At 57.6% G+C, this 19,554-nt stretch overlaps 2 protein-coding genes across 4 annotated transcripts in view; one reads left to right on the plus strand and one right to left on the minus strand.

The window, feature by feature from the left end:
* Positions 1–235: 235 nt before the first annotated feature.
* Positions 236–14,631, minus strand: TMEM175 (transmembrane protein 175). Its single transcript, XM_087828740.1, has 11 exons — positions 14,393–14,631; positions 8,444–8,604; positions 8,167–8,205; positions 7,464–7,561; positions 5,607–5,658; positions 5,331–5,366; positions 4,566–4,649; positions 4,071–4,235; positions 3,237–3,315; positions 2,994–3,129; positions 236–1,539 (listed from the first exon to the last, which is right to left on the minus strand). The coding sequence occupies exons 2-11, from the start codon at positions 8,594–8,596 to the stop codon at positions 894–896; spliced, it is 1,488 nt and encodes a 495-aa protein (XP_087684866.1). The 5' UTR covers positions 8,597–8,604; positions 14,393–14,631; the 3' UTR covers positions 236–893.
* The window catches only part of GAK (cyclin G associated kinase), a 50,686-nt gene continuing 45,744 nt past the window's right edge, over positions 14,613–19,554 (plus strand). For all 3 annotated transcript variants that reach the window (XM_087828719.1, XM_087828724.1, XM_087828731.1), the window contains exon 1: positions 14,613–14,833. In XM_087828719.1, coding sequence (XP_087684845.1) covers positions 14,689–14,833 — 145 coding nt within the window. In that variant the 5' untranslated portion in view covers positions 14,613–14,688. The remainder of the gene's footprint in view (positions 14,834–19,554) is intronic.

Here is a 19,554-nt window from a genome sequence, read left to right on the forward strand (position 1 = left end):
GATCCCTGCGGCCTCTGTGCTCCTCCACACGGAGACCCGTGAGGTGGGACATGGCTGCTGAGCCCAAGTCAGATGACCCACAGAGCTGTCTTAGACTCCAGGAGGAACCTGACCAAATACCGTCTGCCTGGGAAACCTCCCGAGGCCCCAGAGGAGGCCCCACAGACCCCACCTCTCCCCATCATCAGACCCTGAGCTGGGTCCCTTTGCTGCTAGTGCCTCTGGCACCCCTGGTGGCTTTGCCCTGAGATTTGGCCTCAACCTCAGAAGTGCTCCCCCTCCTCCATACTCCCCCAGCTTCTGCCAAAACTGCACTGACAATGCACTGAGCAGCCTCTGGCTTCAGCTTGTGTGCCTCTGAGCCGTGCTTTCCTCTGCCTATCTCTGTGGTGTAATTGTTGCTTCCCTGCAGGCCCCGTTTTTGAGTGTCTGTAGGACTGTCTGTAAATTGGGGTTAGGGTGACCATCCTGTTCTAAAGGGTGTCTGTGTGGCTCTGCGTCAGTGGCCTCCTGGTAACCTACACTACCTGCAACCCTAACTTATGTCTGCCACAAATACATCTGGGCATGGCCTTGGCTGCTGTCTCACTCCTGTCTCTGTGTAAGGACCGGTGCACAGGGAGGGGTGGTTTGCAGCCTGGCAGCTGCCAGGGAGCTCTGCATGTAGGGAGGGGAGATCAGACTGGGCCAAGGGGTCCCTGGAGGGGCTGCCTGGCCCAGAGGACCTAGGACCACAGCACACCCCCTGCTCCCCAACAAGGCTGAGGGGTCGCGGCTAGGCTCCACCAGCCCCCAACCACCCGACTGCCAGCTCCCACGCAGCCGTGAGCTTGTGCGGGCCCAGGATAGAGCTGGGCACTGACATCACAAGCCCACCCGGGCAGGGTCTGGCACTAGCAGGAAGCAGGAAGCAGCGGGTCCTCGGCGCAGTGTGCGGGCTGGGCCAGGCCTTGCAGGGCCCGCAGGAGGGCCAGGGCCAGGCGCACGAGGAGCCGCAGCAGCAGGAAGGCGAAGGGCACGGCGATCTGCATGACGTGGAAGATGGCCGTGCTGAACCTGCTCAGGAGGCAGGTGAGGAGGAAGGCCAGCAGGCTGGCGCAGGGGTACAGGGCGAGCTTGGCGAACATGAAGGCGTGCTCCTGGCCCCCGAACCGCACAGAGGGCTGCAGGGTCTCCGCCTCGCGCAGCAGGGCTGCGGTCCACACAGCGAACTGGAAGATGCTGGCGAGGAAGGTGATGGCACAGCTGACCCGCACGCGCTCGAGCTCCTCGTGGGGCTGCCGGGCGAAGGCCGAGGTCTGCTGGTAGGCCAGCGGGAGGCCACCCACGAAGGCCAGCGAGAGCGTGTTGAGCAGCCCCATGGACTGTGTGGCCTTGCGCACGTGCAGGAACAGCGAGTGGTGGGCAAACCAGAGCAGGCCCACGGTGGCGAAGGAGCCGAAATACGCCAGGAATTGTGGCCCGTACGCGCTCAGTGCGGCCACCAGGCTGCCGTGGAACCTCTCCTCCACGTCCTTGGCGTCTGGGACGCTGTCCTCGCTGAGGATGTGAACAGATGCACCTCAGTGGCTTCAGTGCAGGCGTCAGTGCCCCGCCCCCACCTAGCTGCTGCTCCCACACCCCTGAATGTTGGGTGAAGGACACTAAGTTCAGGTCATCTATTTACACACACGCTCAGTACAGCGAAAGATCACGTGTCCCTCACCTGAAGTTCAAGCTGCAGTGCATCCTGTTTCTTTGCTAACTGGCAGCCCTGCCTGCTGGACCCCGGGCTGGGGAGCAGCCCTAGCCCTGAGCCCGAGCCCTTCTGGGCTCCACAGGTGGGTGCCTATGAGGCCTGTCTACCCTCCTGCAGCCACCTGTCCACTTGGGGCACAGACCCGCAGACGTGATGGTGAGGAGCAATTCTAGGGCATGTCAAGCCCTGGGCTGCTCACCTCCTGAGGTCGTGGGGGCTGCTGCCCTCAACTGCACAGCCAGAGAGCCACGTGGCAGCTCTGATCCACCAGGGAGAGGTGCCTGAGACACTCTGTCCCCATAGGGGTGCTGCACATGTGTATGTGTGGGGGGGCTGGACTTGAGGTTTTGAAGGAGGGAGCAGGAGACAAAGCCTGAGGAGGTTGCCTGGGGACCCATGAGTCCTCAGGGACAGCAGGGAGGGTGGCCAGGGCTCTCGGTAGAGTGGAGGGAAGCACATCCCCTACCCTGGCCTCCAACCATGGCCAGTCCTCACACCACTTGTGGAGGGGACCCGAGCTAGCAGATCATTCCAGAAGCTTGGGTCTAGGCCTGAGATTGGTACTTGTGGACACTGGCTCCCAATTTTAAAAATCCACAAGTTATGGTAAAAAGAATTCCCAGGAGAGAATCGGGAATGAAGACTTTGGACTGTCACACGCAGAGCAGGGAACCGGGGCTCCTACCGTGCTAACTGAATAGATGCTCTGAAACTCAGCCAAGGAACAAAAGGCCGTAGGAAGGAGGGAGACAGCCCTGGCTGGCGTTGCTTGGTGAGAGTGTTAGCGGCACCCCTGCAATGGTCACGGGTTCGATTCCCACCAAGGGCATATACCTCAGTTGCAGGTTCTATCCCCAGCCCTGGTCAGGGCGCATGCGGGAGGCAACCGATCAATGACTCTCTCTCTCTCACTCACTCTCTAAAAAAAAAATGAATGGAAAAAATATCCTCAGGTGAAGATTCACACACAAAAAAAGGAGGGATCCTGACAGGAAGCAGATAAACCTGAGAAGTAAAAGCATGACCCAGAGGCGGGTCAGGAGAGCTAGTGGAGGGCTCAGCAGGGAGGCTGAGGTGGGGGCTGCTGGCACAAGACCCCACATGCTGGGAGCCCTGCCCAGGGTGGGATTCCTTCTCGGGGGGTGGGGTGGGGGCAGCACCTTTGTGGGGCTGGAGGATGAGAGGCACTTCGTGGAAAGGGGGCTACGGACCCACCATCCCACAAGCCTGGGGCAACCTGAGTGTGGATCCGCACCAGATGTCCAGGATGAGGAGTGTGGCCACGATGGCATAGACCCCGTCGCTGAAGGCTTCCACCCGTTCCTTACTGAGGGGCTCCTGCAGGTCAAATGTGAAGAACTCCATGCTGTGAGCCGGGGGTTCCCGGGGGCCTGTGGACGTGGCAGGAAGAAGGAGCTGGCCAAGCCCTTGGGGCCACCCTCTCCCCAGGGGGCCAGGTGCATGCAGGCCAGGGAGGGGACCTGCACTCAGCACCCACCCATGAGCCTGTCCCTGCACCAGCCGGCGGCCTTGCTGACGTGGGGGAGGAAGATGACGGTCGCCATCAGCAGGTATGACTGCACGAGACAGCACACATCAGATCCACTCCAGAGGGAGGGCGGCATGCAAACGGAGCACAGGTGAGTTATAGCTCGTCAAGGCGAACAGCTTGGCCTCCTTCCTGCCGCGTCCACAGGCCCCCGGGAGCCCCCGGCTCACAGCATGGAGTTCTTCATGTGTCATTAAAATAATCCTCAGGTGAAGGTTCACACACAAAAAAAGGAGGGATCCTCATGTGACATTACCAGACCCACTCACAACGGGGCAGGGAGGACTGCCACGGCCCTGAGCCCTGAGGATTCTCAGTTCCCCCACGGCAGAGACAGGATCGAGGCACAGCGCCCTCCCCCCGTACCCACCAGCCAGCTACTCTCCACACACCAGAAACAGGGCTGGCAAGGAGAGGACACGAGCCTTGTGCATGGAGAGCAGGAATGTAAAAAGGCACAGCCCCTCTGAGGAACGGTGTGTTTCCCCCCAAAAGCGCACACAACTACCTCACGACCCAGCAATCCCACTTCTGAGTATTTACTCAGAAGTGGAAGTAGGCTCTTGGAAGTGTCTGCGCACCGTGTTCCCAGCTGCCCGTCTGTGGATGAGGGATGGACAAGCACAGGTCCACCCACACCATGGGACGTTGTTGGGGAATGAAAGGCAAGGGGAGTCTGACACTTGCTGCAATGCGGTGAACCTTGAGGACAGCGAGCTGAGTGAGAAGCCGGGCTCCTGTGCGCCCTCCCCTCCCCCTCCCCTCTGCCGGGCCCCCACTCACCAGTGGGTAGAAGAACAGGGAGAAGCCTGCGGCTAAGAAGCACAGCGCTGGGCCCCGCAGGATGATCTGCAGGACATGCCGCCGGTACAGGCCACAGTGGGCGGAGCGCCCTATCTGGGGGTTCAGGAGGTGAGGGAAGCTGAATGCATACACCACGATCAGCGCCTGTGGGAGAGCAGGGCCTGGAAGGTCCAGTAGAGGCCGAGGGTGGGGGCCTCAGAGGGCAGGGCTCTGCTGTAAGGCTCATAGTGGGATATTCTAGGGGTGCAGGGGGACAGGAGCCCCTGCTCTGATGTGTGTGGGGGTCTCAGATGGCTCTGCTGGCCCTGCCGAGGACCCTTCACTCTGCATGTGGGAACTGGAGCCTCAGCCTCTGGATTCTCGGCTTCAGCCTACGGCAGGAGCCCCTGGGCAGGCTCTCACTGCAGCCACAGCCCACCCAGCACCCGGCTCCAGAGGACATTTGAGGGGTGGGGGGGCGCCTGGGCAGCCTACCTGCACGGCCCCAATGGCGATGACACACACACAGAACAAGAAGATGCCCAGAGGTACCTCGGGGAAGGTCACCATTAAGGAAAACTGCAGCGAAAAAAAACCCCAAAACCCACAAGAGCAGGTTCTGCAGGGCCCTGGGGTCCAGGCCCATGAGCCTCCTGTGTCTGGGCTGGGCTGGGCTGGGCTGTCTAGGGGATAGGTGGCCGGGCCCTGGGGGCGTCCCTTCCCAGACAGTAGGTTGTCCAGTGCTTCACCCTTTAGAGCTGAAGTGTCATCACACTCCTAAGAAATCCCCCAGGCCCCGTTCTCTGAGGCACAGCCCCGCCTTCAGACCACTGTTCTCTGTCCAAGTTCAGGGAGTGGGGGCAGGTGCAAACAGGGGTGTTGTTAGACAAGGAGGTGTGTGGGGGCCACATGCTGGGGATGAGCCTGGGATGGCCAGGAGCCTGAGGGCTCCAGGGCAGGTGGGAGCTGGGAGTACCAGTAAGCACGGAGGGGGGCTCATCAGCCCAGACCTGCTAGGGCCCCTGGGAGCCTCTACTCCTCCACTCAGCCTGCAAACCCAGGTAACCCCTGCCCCTGGCAGGCACAGCTGCCGGCTCCCCCAAACCTCCTCTCCTCCTTGCCCTGCACCACCCTGCTGGTCTGAGGTTCTGAGGAGAGAGGATCCTGAGTTCTGAGTCTTCTAGCCCAGCAGGGGGCAGGCTGGATCCTGGGGTGGAGGGGAGGGGGCCCAGCGAGGCCTAGGAAAGGACCAGTACTCACTGTGAACGGCAGGAAGGTGATGGTCATCATGCAGGCCTGGGAAGCCGGAGGGCAGGGTGAGGAAGGGGAGGGGGAGGGATGGCAGCTTGTCCCTCCAGGCTGGTGTGTCCCCCACCTCCACCCCACCCCCTTGCCCATTGAGAAGAGGTCGGGCTCAGCTTCTCTGGGGCGCCCCCGGGAGGGCTGTGAGGAACTGGCAGAGAGGCTGAGAGCCTGCCCTCACTCCTTGGAGGGAGGGTCCACACGGTCATTTCCCCAAAGTGAGAGAAGACTCACCAGGTTGAGCAAGGCCAGGGTATCGTCTATTTTCCCAACCACCTGGAACAACCTGAACAATTGAGAGAAACAGGAAGAGATGTGCCATCAACCCCACCGTTCCAACAGCATCCAACACTCTCCATGTTTTCTGATTAAATCATCAGTGTGTCATTTTTAACCAAATTTAAACTACTCCTCAGTGTACAAAGGTTGGGAAACACTGAGAACCTGCCGAAGAGGGTACAAGCGCCCCAGAAACTACGTTGACATTTCCACGAGCTTCCTGACTCTCCTCACAGCTGCTTGAACAGAATCGGTGTGGAAACACAGGCGCACTTGGTAGCTCTGGGGGCCAATGTCCTCACAGCCCGGAGCAGGCTGCCCACGTGGGGCTGGGGCTGCTCCCCACAGCCACGCAGCCTGAGGGAGGCCCATGTGGGGCCACAGCGGGACACCACCTGGGGTCCCCTGGGGGCCTGTTCCAAGCTGTGAGGCCTCCACACTGGGTGCACACGAGATGGGAATCCTGAGAAGGACGAGCTCCAGCCTACAGTGGATTCGCTCTTCAGGCCTCAAGTCCAAAGACCACTTTTAAAAAGGGAAACCCTTGCCCCGGCCTGTGTGGCTCAGTTGGTTGGGTGGCGAAAGGCTGCTGGTTCGATTCCCGGTCAGGGCACAGACCCAGGTTGGGGCTTGATTCCCAGTCGGGGGCGTGCAGGAGGCAACCCATCCATGCTTTGCTCTCACATGGATGTTTCTCTCTCTCTTTTCCTCTCTCTCTCTAAAAATCAATAAAAAAATCTTTAAAGAGATGATAAAGATAATAAAAACAAAAATAAGGAAACCCTCTCAGGATGTCCCACACTACTCCTGCTGGAACAGCTTTCAGCAGGGATGTTTCTCGAGGCTCAGGGTGTAAATGAAGAAACAGAAGCAGACCACATGCCACAGAGCTCACCGGCGTCCATTCAGCAGCTGGAAACAAAATCCCTTCCTGAGGCCCGCAGTCCTGTCCTTGTCCTGCTCCCAAGGGGTCTCCTTGAGGCTCTGACCCCTTTGAGGATGTGCCTTCTACTGGACTGTGCTCAGTGGCCACGGTCCTTCCACCTGGGTGGTCTGTGTCCAGCCAGGGACCAAGGGTGGCCTGGGGGCCAGTACTCAGGGCAAGCCCTGGGCGAGGACATGGCCCCAAGGGTCTGGGGCTGGGGGATCTGTGCTGGCCCCAGAGGCCAGACTCCAGCAGCAGGGTGTGGCCTCAGATGAACCAGCCCAGCACGGGTCAGAGGGGTCTGTGGCCACCCACACGGCCTCCTCTCTGTAACAAGGGAGGTGAGGGAGAAAGGCCGCCCCTAAGCCACCAGGTGCAGTCACTGCAGAAAACACCGTGACACTCTTCATGCAAGTGCCAAAGCCTGAAAGCCTCATATGAACATCCCCACCACCCGGTGCCCCACTCCACCCAGCCTCTCCCTGGGTGCAGCTCTGAGCCCTTCCCCTCAGGTCCTAAGGAAGCTTTTCTTCCGTACATGGGTCCCCACGTAGTCACAGGAGCAGAGGGCGTCGGCCCCAGCCCTCCCTGTGCGTCTAGAGACGGCTCCAGAAGACAGCGGGGTGCCCCGCCTGGACCTGCGAGCTCTTGCCCGTCACCGTCACCGTCCTCGGCCCTGCCACTGCCCTAACGTGCTGAGGACAAAGCTGAGGCCCGGAGCGAGAACGGGCGAGGGGTGGGGAAGGGAGCCCACCGCCCGATGCCTTTGGGGCTTAGCCCAGGCAGCGAGGGGCAGCTCCACGACCTGCGAGGGGGTCTATCTGGTGGGGGCCGTGAGTGCAGCTGCTGCGACCACCCCTGCGGGGGGGAAGCCCACCCACCGGTACCTGGTGTGTGCTGCCCAGGCCACGGTCACGATGAGGAACGTCATCAGGTAGACGGCAATCCTGGTGGCTAGGAGTCTCTGTACACTTCTGTCAAACTGCTGGGATAGAGGGTGTCCCGTCAGGTGGCTGCCTCTGTGGCGCCTGCAGCCCTGGGGCCGGCTTTCCTGAGCACTGCTGGTGCCAGGCACTGGTCCACCGTGGGGGCAGCCCGGGCCCCGAGCACCGGCACTGGCCGCCTCGGTTCTGGGTGACGCTGCCCACGGCAGACTCCACCGCATCTCCAGTCAACTCTCGTCAGAACCCTGCGAGAGACTGTCGTCACCTTCCCACAGAGAAAGAGGCGAACTAAGCAGCCCTCTGGCCCCCGGGCATCCAGGGCAGACCCCAGCCGTCCATGGGCATCCTCTCCCCGCTGCTGCAAGGACGCCTGGTCACAGGCGAGGAGGCGCCCCAGGGTCTTCCCAATGTCTCTGAAATCAGGCTCAGCTCCTAACTGCTCCTCACTCAGAGACACCCGAGCTGGCTATTCACGGAGACTCTGTCGTAGAAAGAACACCGTTCCCCTTGGCCTCTGGTATGAAACCTCCGTGTCCTGTGCACTGCGCAGGCCGCCAGCGGCTTGGCCTTCGCTCCCTGAGCACCCGCTGTGAGAGACCTGGTGCTTCCCTCCCAGCCTGTCCTCGAGGCTCAGGGGCCCACGTACCTGCTCAGGGGAGATCTCCGTGTGGGTCACAGGCAGGATCTGCCAACAAAGACACAAAAGGAACCGAGGGACGTTTCTTGGGTTGGGCACTGACTGCTCATTGGAGGCCATGGTGTTGGGGACTTGCGCCAATACAGGGCTGCCCCCCCCCCGCCCCCTCCGGCTGCCTGAGGGGCAGCAGAGCCTGGGATGCTGCTGGGATGGGCCAGGCTCCACCAAGAGGCTGCCCAGGGTGGCAAGGCTGGGAGTGGCTCTGAGCTGGGTGGGCCCCACGGACCATGACGGTGGCGATTATGGACAGCAGAGCATCGCTGAAGTTGAGCATGCGGTGGGAGTGCTGGGTCGCAGCGGCGGTGTCCTCCTCCCTGGTGTCCGTGGGGGAGTCTCCCTGATCGTCAAGGGCTGGCTCTGGGGTCTGGGGCCCAGACATGGCGGGGCCTGTGAAGAGCACAGGTCTGAGTCTGCCAGGGGGCTCCTGGGGCCTGGCCTGCTGGCTTCTGCCGTGACCATGGCAGGTGTTGTCTCAGGTGTGTGGGAGGAAGCATCACGCAGGGTCTACACCCAAGCAGGGCCCAGCAACGAACATCACAAGCCCTCTAACAAAGCCAATTATTAAACCCCAAATGGACTGTTAGAAAGTGCTGGAGCCCGGCCGGCGTGGCTTGGAGGTTGAGCGTCAGCCTATGAACCAGGAGGTCAGGGTTCGAATCCCAGTCAGGGCACATGCCCAGGTTGCGGGCTCAGTCCCCAGTGGGGGTGTGCAGGAGGCAGCCGATAAATGACTCTCATCATTGATGTTTCTCTTTCTCCCTTCCTCTATCTTTAATCAATAAAAATATATTTTTTTTAAAATTAAAAAAAAAATAAAAGTGCTGTGGACTGATTGTCCCTGACAAGTCTTGTGCCGAAGCCCCAGCCCAGTGGGATGGGATGTGGAGGCAAATGGTGTCAGATGAGGTGCTGAGGGTGGATGTGAGCCCTGTGACAAGAGACCAGAGCATCCTCTCTCCGCCACCGTGTGGTGTGAGGACGGTGACAGGCTGCAGGCCAGGACGCGGCCTCGCGGAAGCTGCACTGACTGCCCCCGACCGCGGACGTCCAGCCTCAGGGCTGCGAGGTAAGCTCCCGTCTGTGGCTCTCTGCTCTGGTGGCCGAGTTGAGACAGGAGTGAAAATGATGAAACAGCCACATGACTAAAACTCAGACACACGCACTGAGAGGTCACCAAGTTGCCTAATGATACAGCGTTGGACCATTTATGTGAGTCCACACAAAATCTTCCCCCTTCCCTGTGATCACAACCCACGGCACGAGCACAGAGCATGGGAGAGCAGTGCCCACCACTCGGGCCACACGGGGTGACCAGCAGGGAGGGCCGGGAATGGGTCCTGGCCTTTGCCGCCTCTCCCACCCACGTCTCACCGTGTCCGCTCACTGCTGCACGGCTCTAAGAGTCCTGACAAGGGCACACAGGTGTAACCCCAGTCACACCAGTCCTGTCCCCAAGCAGTCCGTGTGGTCAAGCCTTCCTCCACCCCAAAGCCCGGCCCCCACCTACGTTGTTCCCATCGCTCTGCCTTCCCCACATTGTCCCATAGGTGGGCTTGTACCCCATGGCGCCCCTTGGGTCTGGCTTCTTTCACTTGCAGTGATGCACCGGAGATTCACCGTGTTTCGTGACAAGCAGTGTTTTTCTCTGTGTAGTTACCAACGTGGCTGGACCTACACGCTCACCCACTCACCAGCTGTAAAATGCTGGCTGCGCCGCCTGAGGTTATGAATAAGCCACTGCAGGTGTCTGCACACCGCGCCCGCAGCAGCATCACTCACGGCCACTAAGGGTGGACGCCACCTGAGTGTCCATCTAAGGAGGGCGGGTAAGCGAACGTATCCATCCCCATAGCGGGGTGCTGTTCAGCCTGAGAGGAAGGAAACGCCGACACACAACACGGGTGAGCCTGAGGACACTAAGCTGAGTGAAGCAAGCAGTCATGAAGGACGAGGATTGTGTGATTTCACTCCCACGGTGCCCAGTCCCACAGAGACAGAGCAGAGGGCGGGTGCTGGGCAGGCAGGGACGGCTATGGAGTCACTGTTTCATCGGGACACCATCTCAGTCCGCAAGGTGAAGGGTCCTGTGGGCGGTGGTGATGGCTCACAACCATGTGAATGTGCCTCACATCACCAAACTGCATGCTTAAGTTGGTTAAAATGGTTAAATTTTGTTGTGTGTATTTTAGGATTAAAATAGTACTAGTGCCTAACACACAAGTGTTCAAAACATGTCAGCTACGTTACCTTCATCATACACAAGCTTTTTAAAAAAAATTTAAAATATATATATAGATAGATTTTAGAGAGGGAGAGAAACATCAATCAAACCCACAACCCAGGCATGTGCCCTGACCCAGAATTGAACTGGAGACCTCTTGGTTCATGATGCTCAACCACTGAGCCACACAGGCCGGGCATCACACACAAGCTTTAAGGGTGGCAGTGATGAAAGAACACAGGGCTGACACAGAAGAGCATGCAGTTGAGGAAGTTAAAGATGGAAGAGACGGAAGAATTTTAATCCTGGTGGAAATAAGCAGCTGCAAGTTCATATAATGGAGGAGTAACTGAAGACTTGAGCAGGGGGGCATTATGTGCTGTGCCAGGTGCCAGAGGCAGAGGGAACAGGACAATGACCCACAGTGATGGAGACACACTGCGGTGCTGTGGGAGATTTCCTGCATGGACTGAGCCTGGGGAGGCTCACAGAGGGGATGCCCAAGCTGAGTCACCAGAACAGTGAGTGGCACTTACTGAGCGCACACTGAGGACCAAGCATTGTTGCAAGCACTTTATACATAGTATCTCTTTTAATCCTGGAACAATGCCGCGCGGTGCCTGGAGCAGGGAGAGCCTGGTGAAGCTGGAGCAGGAGCTCTAACTGGTACCTGCACCCGAGCTAGACTGACTCACAGAGCGTCGTGTGCCAGGTGAGAAGTTTGGAAATTACTGCGAAGACTATGCAGAGGTTATGCATATAGTTTACATATATTTATATATTCCAGATACAAATCCATTATCAGGTATGTGGTTTGCAAATATTCTCTCCCAGTTTGGGCTGTCTTCCATTCTCTCAACAGTATATGCACATTTTAAATTAATAAGACTATTTTCGAGTTTTAGGTTTGCAGAAAGCAGCTCCATGTGTACTTGACCACTCCCCTTCCAGCTTCCCCTCTGACATCTTGCACTAGTGTGGCACCGAGCCCAACTGGTGAGCCAACACTGATACATGGTAGCAACTTCGCCCACAGTTTACACAGGGCTCACTCTGTGGTAGCTCTATGGGTTTTGAAAAATGCGTGGCTTGTATGCACTGGTGCAGCATCACACAGAAGTTTCACAGCCCTAAAATTCCCGTGCTCCCTCCTCCCCTCCCTCTCAAACCCCCAGCCACCACCTTACTCTGTCTCCACAGGTTTGCCTTTTCCATCATGGAGCTGGAAGCACAGTGTGCAGCCTTTTAAGAATGACTTGTTTTGCTAGCAACATGCATTTAAGGTTTCTCCATGCCTTTTTGTGGCTTGAGAGCTCGTTTCCTTTATTATTGAACAATATCCCATTTTAAAGATGTACCAGTTTATCCATTCACCTATCAAAGGACACCTTCAACAATGTGTTTCAAAGTTCTTAATTTTGATGAAGTCCAGTTTGTTTCTTTTATGGAATGAGCTTCGGTGTCATATCAAAAAATCTCAGTTTCTGTCCTGGCTGGTGTTTCCCACTGGTTAGTGTCAGCCCACATACCGAAGGGTCTTGGGTTCGATTTAGCGTGAAGGGCACGTACCTGGGTTGCAGGTTCAATCCCCAGCCCAGGTTGGGGTGCGTGCAGGGGGCAACCAATCAATGTGCCTCTCTCACATAGACGTTTCTCTCTCCCCACCTCCCTTCCTTCCACTCTCTCTAATAATAGAAAAAATATCCTCAGGTGAAGGTTAACAAAAAAAATCTCAGGTTCTGTTCTAATTTTATGGCTTAAAAGGCTTCGCATTTAAATGTATGATATATTTTGAGTTAATTTTTGCACATGATGGAAGGTACGGATTCATCTTTAACACACGGACATCTAATTCTCCCAGCATTGTTTGTTGAAAAGACTGTTTTTTCTCCTATTACCATTATCCTTTTGTCAAAAATAAACTGACCACATACATACTCGTGGGCCAATTCCTAACTCTTTATTCTGTTCCATTGACCTACTCAGCTACCTTTCTATGAACACCACACAGTTTTTATTACCGTGGCTTGGTAAGAAGTTGTACCCACTTGTCCTCAGTCAAGCTACTACAGAGGTACAGGTCTGGGGATGAATCTGGGGATGAAGACCACAAATTCGGTTTTGGGCATGTACACAGGAGGTAAGATCTAAGAAAAAGTGTCTAAAATTGAGGAGAAGTGTGGTCTGGAGATACCTAAGACTGTTACTGTAGCATGCAGGGCTGTGCCAGGATATAAAGGTGCTCCATAAACATTTACCGAGTAAAAAGTAACCACACTCCTTAGAACTCCCCACCTGGCCCTAGGCCAGGGGAGGATGAGCGAATGGCCTCCAAATTCAAACAAGCCGTCGGACGCTACCATGCCTTCTGGCTGAGGTAATCACGAGGTTGCCCACGGAACCATCAGCGATCTTCTCCACGCTGCTTAATTCTGAGCTTTCTCGACTCCTCATTTTCAACAACGCTGTCTTTTCCTTACTCACAGTGAGAAGAGGAGCAGTCGGAGAATTTTAACTCCCAGTCCAGTAAATACATGCAGTTACCTACACCTGCAATGCCTCTCCTTTCCTCCTTCTGCAACGGAAAGTGTTTTCCTCCGTTCAAAGTGAAGACGCCTGCCCTGTGCTCTGGATGCCATTCTCTCCCCTTTCTAGAGGTCCCTGCTTCACTATTCCTCCCTCCTGACACCCTTCCAACAGCTCTGGCCACTCAGAAGTCCTCGCTCACGTCTAGGGCCCCACTCCAGCTTCCATCTCCACCCCCACCCCCGCATTTCTTATTCCTCCACTTGCCTGCAGCTCCCACCTCACTGCTGCAAAGAAACTGTTCTGGGCGAGGTCATCAACCATCTCATTGTTGCTAAATCCATCATCCATTTTACCCCTTTTTCTATCTGACTATTAGGTAACATTGGACGCTACCTTTTTGCCCCTTTGAAACATCCTTTCCTTAGCTCCATGACACACGCTGCCTTGATTTCCTCCTGCTGGTCCATGCCCTGTAGGTTCTAATCCTTCCTCACTAAGTATGTCCTCGCACACACACTGCCATCTGCATGCTGAGGACATCCCATGGCCAGCTGTCCCCTTTCCTGAGCCCCAAGCACCTGTATTCTACTTGTCAGACAAACACACCGGCTGGGGAAGCCATGTGATTTGTGTGCAATTCTACAGCAACGAGCTGTATCACTCGTTGACCTTGGCCAAGTAATGACATTGTTGAGTATGTTTTCTCTTCAAAAAAAAGCAGGGGTTAACCAGACTGCCTTCTCCAAGCCAACCTAGGATCGTCAAAATGAACCACCGCGTAGAAGGATGTGTGAGCAGCAAAGCGCAGGACAAACTAGGCTACTGTTACTATAAAGATGGTAACAAAGTAGCCTGCCTGGGAAGAGAGCTCCTGCAGCTCGCCGTTGCGGAAGGACTGGGCTTTCGCGTGCACTTTTCAGTTTAAGACCGAATTCTCTGCGGAAGGGGCTGCAGCCTCAAATGCCTACTGAACCCGCCGGGCACAAAAACGAACCAACGGGTCGGGTGAAAGCCGTCTGCCCGGAGGAGCAGCTCTAGGTGATCGCTGACACACGGGGTCCTGGGTCTGATTTTCCTACAGAAGCTGGGACACTGGGTTTTAAAATGTAAGTTTTCCAGCCTTTAGTAACAACCGACTCTTAAAAAACAAACCCACTTACGTGGCCCCCACCAAACCCGAGAAGCCAGGGCCGTCCACGGTGCTACCAGTCTCACTTACTAAATGGCGCAGGGGGTTTCGGTCGCTGCGAAGCTAAAGCTCCCCCAGGCGGTCACCCGCCCCTCCCGGAGCCCGGGCCTGCGGGCACCGCCGGCCGCCGCGCGCACAGCCGGCTCCGCCCAGGCCGCGGAGGGGCCCCTGACCCCCAGTCTCCGCAGACACGACCACCGAGGGAACTGGAGGAGCTCGGCCGGGAGCCGCACTACCTGGGCGGGAGTCCCCGCGGCCACCGTCCCGCGCGTCGGAGCCCCGGTCGCCAGGGAGCCGGGAGCCCGGAACTCGACGGCCGGAAGTTCTCCGCGAGACCCGCGCACCGCGCACGCGCGGCCAGCGGCCAGAACTCGGCGCACGCGCAGTCGCCCGGCGGGGGCGGAAGTGAGGCGCCGGCGTCCTTCCGAGCCTGCGTCACGGCGTCGGGGCGGAAGCTGGAGCGGCTGGGCCGGCGGTTGCTGAGCGGCCCGGACGCCCTGGACCCGAGCCCCGGCGCCCGCCGCGGGCCGCCATGTCGCTGCTGCAGTCCGCGCTCGACTTCCTGGCGGGCCCCGGCTCCCTGGGCGGCGCTGCCGGCCGCGACCACACCGACTTCGTGGGGCAGACGGTGGAGCTGGGCGAGCTGCGGCTGCGGGTGCGGCGGGTCCTGGCCGAGGGTGAGCCGCGGGCCGGGCGGGGGCCGGCGGCCGGGGCGCGCGGGGCGCGGGGCGGGTCCCGGGCTGGAGGCCGCCTGGGCTCGGGCGCTTCCTGGTGGGCGTGGGGTCCCGCCGGGGTGGCGCGGCCCGCGCAGCAGGGGCGGGGCGGGGCCGGCGGAGAGCTCGGCGGCCGGGTGGGCGCGGGCCAGGCCTCCCCTCCCCTCCCCGTCGGGACTGCGGGGCGCGGCGGGCTGGCCGGGACGCGGGCCCGGGGCCCTTGCCGAGCGCGCGGCGCCCTGTCCTCCTCGGTGTCGGGGCGGACGCGGCGTCCCGGGCCCGGCTTCCTGCTCCGGCCGCCCGGCCGTCTGTCCCGCGGGCCCCGCCCGAGGCCTCCGCGTCGCGGGCTCCGTGCCTGCGAGCTGGGCCTCGCCTCCCGAGTGCCCTCCGCTCCTCGGGCCGCCCCGGGGCCCACGCGGCCCCTCGCTGCTCCGGGCCCTCCCGCCGCCTGTCCCCGGCGCCCCTGGGGGTGGGACGGCGCCGGCCCGCGGCCCACGGCCCATGGCCGGGCCCAGTTACGGCGGCGCCGAGACCACCGTGTTTACCCCCACGTTGACCTGCGGGCAGGACTCCGGGGACGGACGGGCCTGTGCGCGGCGGGCTCGGGGCGGCGCCACCGCGACCTGACCTGTCCGCGCCCCGGCTTCTGGCTCCCGGCTCCCGGAGGCCCCGGCGTTCCGGCTCCCGGAGGCCCCGGGATCTCGGCGCCGTTTGTTCGGGAAGCGAGCGGGTGGGCCGGGGCTCGTCAGGAAAAGCACCGGCTCTGCTTTCAGGGGCCGGGCCTGCGCCGACCCCACCTGCGGGCTCTCACCCGCCGGAGCAGCGAGGGTCTCCGGCCGCTTGGTTTGTCCTGCAAATGCCAGGCAGTCATCTTGCTGCTTTTTAAAAAAAGTATGTTTTTTATTTTTATTGGGTTTTTTAGAGGGAGGGAGGGAGAGGGAGAAAGAGATGGAAACATTGGAAACATCGAGTGAGAGAGAAACATCAATCGGCTGCCTCCTGGACACCCCCCCCCCCCCATGGAGCCCCCAACCCGGCCGGTGCCCTGGCCAGGAACCCATCCAGGGGCTCTTGGTGCCTGGGACGGCGCTCAGCCACTGAGCCAGGAAGGCCGGGCTATCTCCGTCCTTTGAGACAGCAGGTGGCTTCTGCCTCAAAATAAAACTCCAGTGAGGGAAGGACAGCGCAGTGGGGGGGGTCCTCTGGTGGGACAGACCGGGAGAGGGGCGAGAATGTGTCTCTGCCAGGGACAGGAGCCGGCCGGGGCTGGGAGGGGCAACCAGATGGGAAGTGGGTCACGGACAGAAGGAAGCCCGTGCCCTGGGCTCAGCACCCAGGAAGAAGATCCAGGAAATGTGAGCAGCCGGAGCCCCGGCTCTGTAGGCAAGTCAGGAGGTAAAGTAGGCAGTGCCCTTAGAGCTTTCGATTCCTGCTTTTGAACTTGGTAGGGGCTTGCTTGTGAAGCCTCCTTCTGAACTGAAAGAGTTGAGATCGATACAAAGTCTCTCACATAAAACAGCCACCTTGGAACTGAGGCTGTGGAAATTCAGATTGTCTTGTATAAATGTGAGGAAAGTCCCAAGGTTCCGACGTGGAGCATTTCAGAACTCCTCAGGTTTAGGAAGGTAGTATGTATCCTGTGTATAGTTGGAAGTACCCTGTAATCAAATACATCTATTGGTAATTAAATGAGTAGGTATCCTTACTGTGGGATAAGTTTTTACATGGCCCATCAGTTCATGTCAGGTGTTGCTCCAGATAAGTTTACATAAATCATGTTTTGCCGTCATGATTTGGGAAGGAAACACGGGTTTTCATTGTTTTTTGGAATTACAACTATAGCACAAAAGGGGTTGTGGGCAGAGCTGTGGAGCCAGATAGTTCTGTAGTCTTTTAAATATTTCATCTAAGTTATTTAAATTAGAAAGGGGGGGTAGGAAACTACTGGGCCGACCCACAGTGTGGGAGACAACGGTCCAATGGGTCTTAGGAGATGTTCCCATGTCCTCCTGCTGTGGCTTCGTGTGCTCTCGCTCCCTCCTGCCAGAATGGATGTACAGGTGGGTCACTGCTGCCTAGCGACGCCCCTCTTCGTGGCTGCATCTTTCTCTCTCTGGACTCACTGCTAGTTTGGTGGATGAGGTGCTGTGTGGGCAGCTTTTGGGAAGGTGGAGACAAGGCCACATAGCTGTCACGTAATTTGAGCGTGACTGGTCATGTGCGTGTGGCTAGATGTAATGCGTCATTTCAGTGGGTCAGCACCTGTTTGCTGGGACTATGTGCTGTGCTCGGCATCAGTGACCATTGATGCACTCAGTGTGGTTCCTGCTCCAGGATTTGTGCTCTCTCTTGGGTCCGGCTGACTGGAGAAGCCTGCAGGCACACCCCACACCAGCTCCGGGCCACCTGTTGGCAGTCCTAGCCCCCACCCTCTGCCTCCTGGCCACTGCTCCTGGAGGGCCCTCCTTTCATGCTCAGGCTGTTGTGATAGGTGAGGCTGCTGGACAGCGGTAAGCACAGGCAGTCCCGGGAGCGTGTGATAGGACTTGACTGCAGGTTTTGGAAATCCCTGGGGTTGGCCTGCTGGAAGGAGAGGGTCTGTGTTGAGCCAGGACACCCTCCGCAGGTCTCCATCATGCAGTGCACTTCAAGGGGATTTTAAAAGGCGAGTAGGTGGTCACAACACTCCGACACGTGGTGCGTCCCTTTCCACATCGGAAGTGGGCTTCTTTTTCTGATGTCTTCTCCTCGACCAGCACAGTTTTATGGCCCTTGTCTCCTTGCACTGCCCCGGGCCAAAGGCTTGAGTGTGGAGGCTGCTCTCCCCATTATCTGCCCCACCCCAAGGGTCTGCCTGCACTGAGCCGTCCTTCCATCATCAGAGCACGTGTCTTACTTGAAGTCCTACAGGACAGAAGCCACCCACGGGTGCTGAGCAGATGTTTTCTCTTCTCCAGACCCCAGAGCACAGATGACCAGGGTCTTTGTAGCAGGGGCTTGGGGCTTAAGGGGTGGCCCATGTCTCACTCCCTGATGAATTACCCACCTTTAGGTACCCTCACTTTCAATCCCCTCACTGTCAAGTGGGCGGCTTTGCCATCAGCCCCACTGTGACACACCCACATGACGTAGCAGTAATGGCCCCCACCACAACACGTGCGGCTCTGACTGCTGATGGGCACATTCCCCGGTGCTTCATGTGACAGTGATCCTGATGGTGGCTGAGGTCTGGGCTTGCCAAGGCCACCAACTGGTGAGGTGGAAGCCCACGGAAGGTTGCCTCGCCTGGGCCGCTGTGTCTGAGGAGGAATGGCAGCAGTGTGGCTGTGGCTGTGGCTGCAGAGAGGCCCAGTGGCGGGTCGCACCTTGTGGCTTTGCTAAGGCTACTCTTTGGTCCTAGAGTTTTTTGGTTAAGTCCTTGGGATTTTCTGGCTGGACAGTCATGTCATCTGCAAATAAGAACAGTTGTAGTTGTTCTTTTCTGATTTTTATGCTCTTTGTTTACTTTTCTAGCTTTCTTGCACTAATTAGGGTCTCCAAAAAAATGTATTACAGCACTGAGAGCAGACATCCCTGTCTTGCTCTTGATCTTAGAACAAAGGCACCATCAAGTCTCATGTTAGCTGTGAGTTTTTAGTAGTTCCCATTTCTCAGGTTGAAGCTGCCCCTTTCGACTCCTGGTTTGCCGAGTTTTTATGGTACTGTCTTAAAAGACCGTGACTGGTTTTGCCTGCACACAGATGCCTTCTTGAGTCTACTGAGTGGACCCACTTTCCCACGTTGTGTCTGCAGTGGCTGCTGTTCAGCGTTGAACCAACCTTGCATACTTGGGGTCGGTCCCACCCCAGTCCCACTGTCCTTGTCAGGATTTGCAGAATCCTTTTGCTGGCGTTTCTCTGAGGGTTTTTATGTTTGTGTCAGTGAGTGATTTTGATCCATAGTTGTGTCGTATTCTCTTCTTTGGCTTCAGAAAATGGGCTGGCTTTTTCCTGTTTGGAGAGATTTTGTACAAGATTCTTCTGCTTTATTCCTTAAATACTTGAGAGGGTTCACCAGTGAAACGGCCTGTTTGCTGTTTCTATTTCATATCATCTTTACTTCTTTTCTGCTGTTTTTTCTGTGGACTTACTAATTTTAATTTTTTAACAGCTCATTGAGATAAAAATGGTATACACACTGCACATATATATGAAAAACACTTCCAGTATGTGCAGTACACAGACACCTGTGTGGCCGTTCCTGTAATCAGGGTGGTGAGCATACCTTCACACACACCCCCCGTCCTCCCCCCAGGCACCACTGATGGCTTCCTGTTGCTGGACTGGTTTGTGTTTTCTAGTCTTCTGTACATGAGATCATGAATCTGTTCTCTTTACCTGGCGTTTTCCTCAGCATGTTCTCGAGTTGCCCATGTTGCTGCCTGTCAGCAGTCGATCCCCCTGTTTATTGCTGAGCTGTGCTGCATTTGGGGCAGTGGGTTTATCCATTCACCGTGATGGACATGTGGGTTCCCCATTTGGGCACCCACAGTGACGCCATGTGGACGTCCGTGTGCACGTCTTTGTGCCTGGCCATAGAGTCGTGTGTGTTTCACTTCTTAAGAAATTGCCAAGCTGTTCTCCAAAGTGGTCAGGGCGTTTTGCATTCCCACCATGTTGTGTGTGCGACCCGCTGCCCCACACTTG

This window comes from Miniopterus natalensis, chromosome 1 (genome assembly GCF_054644295.1).
Source record: "Miniopterus natalensis isolate mMinNat1 chromosome 1, mMinNat1.hap1, whole genome shotgun sequence".
Classification (NCBI taxonomy): domain Eukaryota; kingdom Metazoa; phylum Chordata; class Mammalia; order Chiroptera; family Miniopteridae; genus Miniopterus; species Miniopterus natalensis.